Source organism: Topomyia yanbarensis, chromosome 1 (genome assembly GCF_030247195.1).
Source record: "Topomyia yanbarensis strain Yona2022 chromosome 1, ASM3024719v1, whole genome shotgun sequence".
Taxonomy (NCBI): Eukaryota; Metazoa; Arthropoda; class Insecta; order Diptera; family Culicidae; genus Topomyia; species Topomyia yanbarensis.
The window spans coordinates 52,299,899-52,310,657 of NC_080670.1; the positions used below are offsets into that span (position 1 = coordinate 52,299,899).

Below are 10,759 nucleotides of genomic sequence, written 5' to 3' on the forward strand. Positions count from 1 at the left end.
ATAGATTTTTATTTAATACTGTCTTGTTTTGCGATTTCAATTTTCTTCAATTTTCAATCACGGAGCTTTGGTATGTACTCCAATCCGCTTCGTTTATTCTCCATCTGGGTGCATACTGTTGTTTTTTTTGTTGAGATTCTGGGATCGCTATCGACAGTGGTAGGTGATCGCTGCTATGGCTGTCTTCCAGTACGTTAAATTCTAGTCGACCTGCTAACTCAGGTGAGCAACAAGCAATGTCAATGCAAGATCCGTTACCGCTAGCGTGGTTGATGTAAGTAAAATCCCCGTTGTTAAGCACCGTTAATTCGCAATCGTCGATTACTTGTTCGATCACTCTCCCTCGCCTGTTAATACTGCTTGACCCCCAGAGCGGGTGATGCGCGTTTATATCACCGACAAGAAGCATGGGTTTTGGTACTTGATCGATCATTGAAACTAGTAATAACACGAGTATACTATTTTTTGGTATTCATACCAAAACTTAGTATTAATTGACTATTATACCTCATTGAGGTATTAAGCAGGTATTGAAGAAACATTTTTCAATACCTGCTTAATACCTCAATGAGGTATAATACTTTATTTTAGTATTAATTATGTATTCCAGTTATTTTTACAAGTACCAAACCAATACCTTATTGAATACCTCCATAGCGTGAATTTTATTATTGGAAGGTTGAAAAATGTTTCATTATTATTCAGGTATTATAATAACTCGTTTCATTATCAAATAGTTATGTGTAGAACATTTCTGTGTTATTTTTGTTTGGTATTTTACCTCCTATGTAGAGCTCATTAATACCATATTGTGGTAAACAGTCGTTGGTATTGATACCTAAATTTAGTATTCCGCAGTTATTTTCTTCTGCTCGGGTGTTGAATCCACTGATATTTGCTTGGATATCGGTAGAGCACATAGTCTCTTGGAGGCATATTATGAAAGGTTGCTGTTCTTTGATCATAAGGTTGATTTCGGGCTTTTTCGCACGGAGACCTTGGATATTCCATGAGATGATTGCTAGGTTGCTTGTTTTCACGTTTGACATTGATGCGTTGGTTTTTTTTGCATGATGAAGGCGGGTTGCGAGGGGTTTGCGAATCAGATCTCCATTTCGCTATACTCAGGTTCTGAACTTTCCGTGCAGATCTCCTTTGGTTGGAGTTTTTTGGGTCTTCCTCTTCCACGTTTCTGCTGGCTTTGTTCAAGTTTGTCGTCGCTGCTGATTTGATATACGAATTCTTTCTTCAACCGTTTTGGTTTTGGGGACGGTGATGATGGGTCGATTTGCTCTTCTTTTCCACTTGTTTGATGTCGCGTGCCATACTGTTTTGATGATCCTGGTTTTGCTTTGTTGCAATCGCTGGTTTCCTTTGGCGTTTTCTCGTCACGACTCGGTTTTGATGTTGTTACTGGAGGTTGCGGCTTGAGGTTCGGTGTTGTAATTTGTGTTGACTCTACGTTGCGGGATTGTGTCTGTTCGATGTTTTGTTTCAATTCGACGGGTGTGGCTGGTTGTGTCTGCGCTATACCACAACTGCATCTGCACTTGCATCCGCCGATTCCAGAAGCTACTACATTTGCGAAACGTCGTTCTGGTTGTTGTCTACTGTCCACGATTTTCTTCGCCTCATAGTACGAAATCCCGTTGTCTATTTTTGTTCGCACGATATCGTTTTCACGTTGCCATGTCGGGCACTCGACGCTCGTAGTGGCATGGGCTTGTTCGCAGTTCGCGCATCGAGCTGGTCTATCACACTTATCCCCATGATATTTTTCACTGCAGTTCACGCACACTTTTTCTTGCTTGCAATCTTTCCCCAAGTGGCCATACTGCAAGCATTGAAAGCATCGCATCGGTCGATGGATAGTACGGTCGCGTAGCTACCTTCTGAAACCCTACCTTGATGTCCTCTGGCATTGTAGCTTTTGAGGTCGTTAGCACGAAAGTTGCTGTTTTGACCTTAATTTCTCCTTGTTTTCGCATAATCCTATACAATGATGTAACCCCTTGCTCGCGAAGGTTCTCCAGAATCTCGTCGTCGTTCTCGTCTTGCCAGTCCCGGCATGTTATAACTATCCGACACGAATTCAAGCTTTCATGTTCCACGACAGTGATGTTTATTTCACTCGTCATACTTTTAAGTTTTAGTAATTTGTCGGCTTGTTTGTCCGTTTTAGTATGAACCGGTAGTTTGCCATCTTTAATCCGTTTCACGCTGGTCACCTCGCCACAGCAATTTCTGATGACCTTGTCAATCAGAAACGGTGAAACTTTTTCCAACGTTTTGCCATCATCCATGCGCTGGATGACAAGGTAGCGTCCTTCCGTTCGTTGGGGAATCAAACCCAACGCTGGGAACCCCTTCCCACTCATAGCATGGATTCCGCCACTGGCGCCGTGGGGCGCCATGGCCCTATTTGGTTCTTCTCACTTGTTTTGTTCGGCCACTTTTATCCACTGCGACGCGACGCCATACAAAAGAACACGTTAAAATTCTTTTGTATGGCGTCGCTTGCCTCTCGGGATACACCAAGCTTTGTTATGGTGAACAAAGCGCGAATAGGCAGAGTTTGTTATGGCTTATTTTATCCACAGGCACTAATTTTTCCACTTCACTCCGGTTGGAGCAGATAGTCTTGATAACGAACTGTCGTGTGGGAAAATTTCCCACGGATTCTCGGCGTAATACACGAGTAAAACGAGTTTTCTTTATTCAGGTACACTAACCGCGTTGACACACTGTTTATAACCCGAACTCGAATGAGTTAATGCTCATAAAAATAACTAAATAACTATAACATCGACGTGGAATTTCTTTTGTCCATATAACAGCGTGATGTGTTTCGCAAACTTTATTTTGTAAGAAAAAATTGTTCCACGTGTTTCGCTCCTTCGCTAACTTATAAATTCATTGTTTCAATATCTATAAGTTAAGGTTTGCCAGATTAGGAAAACATGGAACTCGCCCTTTGCTCTATACGGTTCTGTCTGGCCTAATCAACAAGGGGTGGTGCTATATACATTCTCATTCGTCTACCATTGCCGAAAACAACCTAATTTAACTGAACAATTCGTTTCCTTTAATGATGCTTGTCCTAATTATTATCTCGTGTAGGTATGTTATACAGTAATCGCGTTTAGCTGGCCATTATGTTTACAGCTAAATTAACAAGACAGGCGACCTTTTTCAGAGCAAGCAACTGCCGAGCTTAATTTCTTCGACCTCCCTCAAGATGTGGGTGTATTGCGATTGTGCAGCAACCTAACGGTGCTTGATAAAACAACCAAATAAATAAATCGCTTCGTAAGCTTCTACTTAGTACATGAGTCATGTGAAATTGATCTGAATGTGCAAAAGGATCAAAATGTAACGTGATCAGTCGATCTATGTGATGATTGCACGTGCAGAACTCTTGATTTCCAGTGTATCTAAAAGGTTTATACTAAACCTGGAATCAATATGATGACCTATTGATATGATGGCATTTTGCAGTTTTAAAACAATGAAAAGGACAAAACTTTCGGCCAATCAAGTGCCGAAGCTAAAGCTACTGAACAAATACTCCCTTTATGCTATGTTTTACTGTCGTAGTCCCTAATAAATGATTTGTGACGTCGATCGGCTGCTCGCCACTGTATTGGATGTTATTGCTTCTTCCAAATTTGAATCCAGCTTTCGATATGCTGCTGTGTGTTTCCTATCTTTGCTGAAACCTCCCCGCCCGGAGTTGCTTCTTCGACCTTCTAGTACAAGCGCAAATATTTTCGTTTTGTTATGGTACGCCACATAGCACATGATGCACGCAAACATCACGAACAAAAAATACGAAAAGAAATTTGAATCCGTTTCCTCGAAGAAAGGATCCTCGCGGAACTTCTCTCTTTGCACTTCTGCTAAAATGTTACTGTTCGATTCTTGTTTGCTTGCTGCCTGAGTTTCCGCGGGAAGCTCCGGTATTTTTACAGAATCTTCCTTTGGAAGTTCCACCTGTTCTTGAAATCCTTCTTCGTCATTGTCGTAATTCGTATTTTCATCATCTATTGCTTCCCCAGCTTGTGCGCCGTCTTGGAATGGATCCGTTTTCACTGAACCATTTATATCCTGTAGGTTCTTCTCGTTGACCTTGTCTTGGTCATCAAATAGTTGATCCTGGTCATCTTCGATATTTTCTAATTTTTTTGAGGGATCAACTGACTGTTTCAGTTCACCACCGGTGGGAGATTTCGGGACAGTCGGACTCTGAACATCCGGTTCTGCTTTCTGTGCTTTCTCTTCACCTATTGCTACTGGCAACTTCGGGTTAGCTTCACTCAAGCCAGGTCGCACAGTAGGTTTCGTGACGTTAACTGGTGCTAAAATGAAACAAAATATCGGATAAAATTATTATTAACAAATATATGAGCCACTCTTACGTTTCATGTTCGGGTTCTCCAGCGTAACATTTTTTTCAGGGGATTTCTCGATGCCAACCGGTACTGGCATTAGCGGCGGAACAACTGGATCATTTCCTTTTGTCGAATCTGTGAGCAAAAGCTGTTGAAAACCCCACAGTATCACTCGACAGATTGGTTTAACAACCGTTGACCAATTTTCTTCTGTTAGAGATAAACACAAAATTTTACAGACGTTATCTTTTGTCAGCGGTTCCCGCATGTTTCGTTGCTGCTGTTGGGCCACCAGGTCGCGTCCTACCGCAGCTTCCTTTGTTCCTACGGCTCGCAGTACCGTGGAAAGATTATCACAAAAATGTTCCTCTTCCAAAGCATCTTTTTCCTCGAGAACCTTTTTAATGGTCTCTGCCGTCACAGGTTTTCCTGCCCGTTTTCCCAATGCAAACGTAAGATTGCGATAAACCTCGCAAACGAGTTCTTCCTTGTCTGAACTCTTATCGCAAGATTTTAGAAATTCCAGTTTATTTTCATCCAGCAAATCACTGACGGCCGAATCACTCCCGCTGACTTCTTTCGCGGACGGAGCAGCTGGTATCACGCCGGCAGAGGCCGCCCATATAAACGGCGATAACTGGACTAAAACCAACATGGTTATTATTACGCTCGTGGACGATACTTGGAACGGCATTTCATTTGTCTTGCTCTGTTGCTTTGGGTACAGATTCCCGTTATTACGACGTATGCGTATTATGGATAGCCCCAGTTTGGATACAACGGAATATTCACGGACTTCGGTTTCGGTAAACACAGAGATGCTAATAACTTTATATCTGCCTTTTTATATTCTCTGAACTAAAGCCAATTTGGCGATGTAACTTCTAGTGAATTTTACAACAGTGACTAACTTCATTCCTGAAATCACACACGCACTTGAAAGACCACTCGTCTGCAGACTTTTTTCTCCACTTCGTATCGCAAACGTCAACGATGTTTGTTGACGATGACGGACGGAATTAGCATAGGCGTCGTAAACATTTTCTTTTCTGGTAGGATTAAGCTGGGCGGGAATCGGCGGGATGAGATATCGCGCTCACCGCGCACACAAAAACGTTTCTTTTCACTCTCATATTGTCGCTCTTATAATAAAATCTCACATTGCGGGCGTCTGAAAGGCGCATCAAATATAGCCGCAATTGTTCCGCAAGCAGATTTCAGTGGAGCTTTATTTTTCTGCCAGCTGTGTGCTTTTCGAAAGCTGCAAGGAAAAAGCTGCCTATAAATTTATATAGGCGGCTGTCACGCGCCTATCTCAGTTGAGCCTTCATATAATCGCATATCAAGCGATTATCCTGCAAGGCACAATAATAACCCGAATAAAAACGTACAATCAAATACAAATTTGTATTTGTATTTGGTATAATGTAATTTCAGTGATTCTCATTGTTATATTATACCTAATGAAAGACGGAATTAGATATGTTATGAACATTCAAATCCAATTTATTTAAGTTAGGTTCTGTGCCCTTAAGCGCAAATAGATACATCCATATTTTCTCTTTTGGGAAAAATAAAGGCTGCATATTCACAGGCGTTTGGCCCTAATTCCATAAAACAGGAGTTCCCTATAATCGTCAGTGAGCCAGAGCTTCTGTGTTTGGCCAACCGGGCCACTCGGTACCAGCCAGTTGCTTTTGGCGTTCACACAAGTTGTGTAAGCTGTTTGGATTTAATGTCTTACTAACGCCAATTTTTTTATTAGTTTACATATATCGTAAGTTGATTTTTTTTTCATAATCAGTTACTGGCGAGTGGAACACGAAAATTTCATATCCAACTAATTCTTATGAGAGTTTTACATGGGCATCTGCTGACGCGACAACCGATTAAATGACCGACGAAATCTATTGAAATTAGTAGATCGGTAGATTAGTTGGTAGTTTAAAACTGGAACCAGATTTACACAAATTAAATCTAGCGTTTACTAAGCAGACAAAAATTTGTCACCGACGAAGTCCAACTTAGTAGTTCGATTAATCGGACGATCTCGAAGTACCCGCAATTTTCTATGGGGTAGTTTAGCGAAATTCTTGTGGGTAACATTTTCAAGTGACAGACAATGACAGCTCTAATAGTCGAGCAAATTGTGTTATTGTACCTCGCAAAATAAACCTCGAGCGCATAGTAACTAATCTAAAAAACAAATCAATCCAAAAGTTGAAACTTATTTTCAAATCTCTGTCGTGTTTGACCCTGATTCCTGCTCCAAAAAATCCCCCTTTTTCATCAACGTTCCACAGGAAACCTATCCTGCGGCGGGACCTTTAAGTTAACTCTCGACTCTTATCATGTTTTTCGTCACCATCTATTACGTCGCCATTTAGCTCTCGTCTTAGTGAGCTGTTTAGTTGCTGATTCTTTGAGTCATTTAGCTCCTGTTTCCGTGAGTCTTACAGCTCCCAGCCTTATCACGATCTACTCGGAGAGTCCCCGGCGATGAACTCACCCTACTCTGACTGAGAGTTCTTTGGTGAAGGAATTTCTCCCGACACCGATACCTGCTTCCTTGATCCATTCAGCTCCTAGCTTTATCGCTATATACTGGGATATAATCAGGCGGTTAACTACCCTACTCGAACTGAGAGCTTTCTGGCAGCGGAATTTCTCTCGGTACCGATGTCTGTTTCGTGAGCCAATTAGCGCCCACTTTTGTCAACGGCACAATCGAATAGCCCACGGCGGTGAATCTACTGTGAATTCTCGGGTGGTAGATTTCTCCCGATACCGTTGTTCGTTTCCGTGAGCTATTTAGCTCCCCGCTACCCGATCTAGTCCCCGGCGGTGCACCTAAGCCTACTCAACGAGCCAACCAGTAGGTGCTGAGGTCTATCCAGCGATTCCGGGTGGAGCATATGTTCTGATTAACTGTTGCCCCAAGGACTAGCAGTTTGAGTCAGCGATGCCAACCTTCCAGTTTAAACTGGATGCTTCCAGTTTTTTACAACATCCAGTCAAACAGACAGTCCGGGAAATCTTCGAGTTTTTTTTTTAATTTGAGCCAGTTCTATCCAGTTTTTTTAATATTCATTTATTTAGTTTTTTCACCAGATTGTAACTTGATTCATCCAATTTTCAAGCGAGCAATGGGAAAATGGCGAGTACCCCAGAAAAAGCTTTTAATCCAACGTAACACTCACCTGAACTATTCTTATACCCACTTGTGAGCAAAACGGTTCGAGAATGTACATTTTTATTCAATTTCAAATGAATTTTACTCAAACATAAAGGCAGTACATCGTGTCAAATGTTTTGATGAACTCAGCTGGTTGCTATAGAGGTAGGCCGACGTTTTGTTGGCTGATTTCGCTTGCGCTAAAATTTTATTCTTTATCGTAAGAACGGTTTAAGCGCATCCGCGAGTTTACGAAAATGGTTTCAAATTTAGGATTTTGCACATATGTAGATTGAAACCTTCCAAACAATAAAATTCGAATGTAACTATAACAATTACAATCAAATTCGAATGTTTTAATATTTTTTTAAAATTTCGACAGCAATATCAAACATTGTCGGTTGTTCAGTAACCGGTATGCAACATACGCGTTTACGTAAAATTACGTTCATTGAATCGTTGACTTAAACATTACATAGATAAATTAGGTTTATTTTCCGAGCATCCAGTTTCTTCCAGTTTTTTTTTTTTTCAAGAACCCGTCTTTTTGAGAAAAATGTTGGTAACGCTGCTGCTAGCGGTGGTGATGGATCACGAGCCACCCGGTAGGGTATCGAGGTTGGTCCGCCGAAGCCTGACGTCCGATTCACTGCTGCCCCGAAGACCCGAACCCGGTACTACGTCGCGTACTACTCAACTGGTCCCTCGGCGGTGCACCTAGTCTACACTGGCGGAGAGTTCCCCGGTGCTCTGTCGTAGTCTACTTGACTAAACCCCGGCGGTAGGTCTAGCCTACTCCGGCGTTGATTGCTCTCTCGAAACCGTCGCTCACTGTTCATTACGGATATGTAAGGCGGTCATGATCTACGTCATCACTTTGTTGATCGCGTTCCAGTTGTTTACGACTTTACGTCATTCTGTAGACGACATTATCCGGATTGACAATCGGTCCTCTCGTTTTAAGCGTGTCGCTTCGAGCTTCGATCATTTGAAGGACACATGCTTCGGTGTTTCCACGACGTTTATACACTCCGGACAAAAGGGCGACACCGCGTGTCCGAACCGATGTAGGTACTGTTTCAAACAACCATGACCAGGCAGGAACTGCGTCAGATAGAAGGTTACTTCACCATGCCTCCTATTTACCCAGGTCGAGGGAGGGTTCGTCCTTTCTTACGTAATATCATAAAACATGCATGAAAAATGAAATCAATAAGAAAAATATTATTTTCATAAGAAATGAAACTATTTCTTATTTGTGCCATGAAGTGTACATTGTCCATCATGGTCAAGGAAAGGCGGACCTCGAATTGAAGTGTTTTGCTGCGACAGAATATGATTGTTAAATTAATTATGGAATATTGTTGATTGTTGCCAACGTGATGAGCGGCTTAACTGTCGATGGTTTTGGAGCAGTTACAGCAATTTCTTGACTCTTGATGGTACATTGTTCTGATCAAGAACTGGAGTCACAATCTGTCTTACAAGTTGAGAAGTGTTGATACCCTTATAGTTGGAACTCAGAATAAATTCACACCAGAAGAGGTAAAATTTTTTTTTTGAGTTCTACATCGCAAGGAAATAGATTCAAAGAAAGTGGAATATAGCGAAGCAAATTATGTTGACCGTATCAAAGTTCTATGCTATATTTCACCCTAAGGAGGAAAATTTGGTAAAAACCAAAATTTCTCGCAAGGGTGAAAATTTGTTGGTAAAAACCAGTCTTTGTACAGGAGGGCACAAATCCTTATTTCATACTGTGTTGCGTTTCGGCTTCGCCTCATCAGAAACCAACACTAACTGATTGTCGGAATAGATTAGCGCCGGCTTGACGCAAATCCCTTAAAACTAAAACACACTTTGTGTTTCAATCGAACGACTGATCAAACGTGATGTCCCGTTCGAGCAGAAGTTCTGTTTATGCCGATGAGACACAGTGAAACCGAAACTTGTCTTGGCTTAGCAGGCCTATGCGAAAGCACTATGCTATATTTCACCCTAAGGAGGAAAATTTGGTAAAAACCAAAATTTCTCCTCAAAGTTGCTGAATATCTTCAAAAAATAATCTGAAATTTCTACTGGGCAAGATTAGGATGCAAATAAAATTACTGCAGATGAGTATAGTTAAATTTTGACCTAAATTTTCTCTTAATATTTCCATAAGTATCGTTTTCGCTATCGTATAATTTAATGATTTAGCAATGATTTTTAATTACACAAATCATGATCTTATGTAAGGGGAGGGGGAGTTCACCAAAATCTTACGAACTCTTATCTGGGGAGGGAGGGGGGGAGGTGAAGGTTGAAAAGTTCTAAAAAAAAGCCTTACGTAATTAGTGTTCGTTCCCGTATGAGTCTATGAATCCACCTTCCTTTTTCCGACGAGTCCCAATCTTGCTGCAATTTGGCCATCGAGTCAACCTGATGTTTTCCGTATTCCCCTGGCCCCCTTTCGCTTATAATATTAGTTATCTTCCACTAGGATAATGCCGATAGGGATAATTCCAGCGATATCACAGACCGCCATTGATGAGATAATTCTATACGCATTCGCGACCCACATGGCCATGAGCCTGAACGTACTAGTCAGCTTTACTCGATTCCGCTATCTCAGCGTCACACCACAGATAGGGCCTCCGCCTTTTTGCAGGCATAGTCAACATTCGAAATGGGTGTTGAAGTTCAGACGGTCATCGATCATTACGTCCAGCTATTTCAGCGCCTACTTTGGGACTACGACATTCTCCGATTGTTATAATTTCTGTTCGGCACGACCAATAGCACATCCGTTTTGTAGTGGGCTCTCTGCAACTTTTTGCATCCAGTTTCCAATTATGTCGATCGCCCCCATCGCTAACATTTCCATCTCTCCTAGTACTGTTACTACGATGTCGTCCGCGAACTCGACGATCTTTACACAGCTTAAGCGTCAGCACGCCGGAATATATGCCGTTTCAAAGCGTTGGGCCCATGAGAGAGCTCCTGCTGTAGTTCTAACCGATTTCTGTCCCCAGTTTGTCTCAAAGATCAGGACCCTGTCCTGGAAATAACTCATTAGAATTCTACACAGGTAGCTAAGAACCCTATTTTTGTGTAGTGATTCCGCAATGGATTCCCTGCTTGCGCTATTGAACGCGTTTTTGACATTTATCGTTATCACGCCACAGTATCGATTTCCTCGTCTTTGCTGCGT

General features: G+C 41.8%; 2 protein-coding genes across 2 annotated transcripts; both read right to left on the reverse strand.

Annotated features, from left to right (window-relative positions):
- Nucleotides 1–800: 800 nt before the first annotated feature.
- On the reverse strand, nt 801–2,748 carry LOC131677613 (uncharacterized). The gene is made up of 2 exons (XM_058957507.1): nt 2,733–2,748; nt 801–2,462 (listed from the first exon to the last, which is right to left on the reverse strand). Exon 2 carries the CDS (start codon nt 2,412–2,414, stop codon nt 1,779–1,781), a length of 636 nt encoding a protein of 211 aa, XP_058813490.1. The 5' UTR covers nt 2,415–2,462; nt 2,733–2,748; the 3' UTR covers nt 801–1,778.
- A 94-nt stretch (nt 2,749–2,842) lies between these two features.
- On the reverse strand, nt 2,843–5,394 carry LOC131677612 (uncharacterized). The gene is made up of 2 exons (XM_058957506.1): nt 4,419–5,394; nt 2,843–4,358 (listed from the first exon to the last, which is right to left on the reverse strand). Exons 1-2 carry the CDS (start codon nt 5,083–5,085, stop codon nt 3,601–3,603), a joined length of 1,425 nt encoding a protein of 474 aa, XP_058813489.1. The 5' UTR covers nt 5,086–5,394; the 3' UTR covers nt 2,843–3,600.
- Between the last annotated feature and the right edge of the window lie 5,365 nt (nt 5,395–10,759).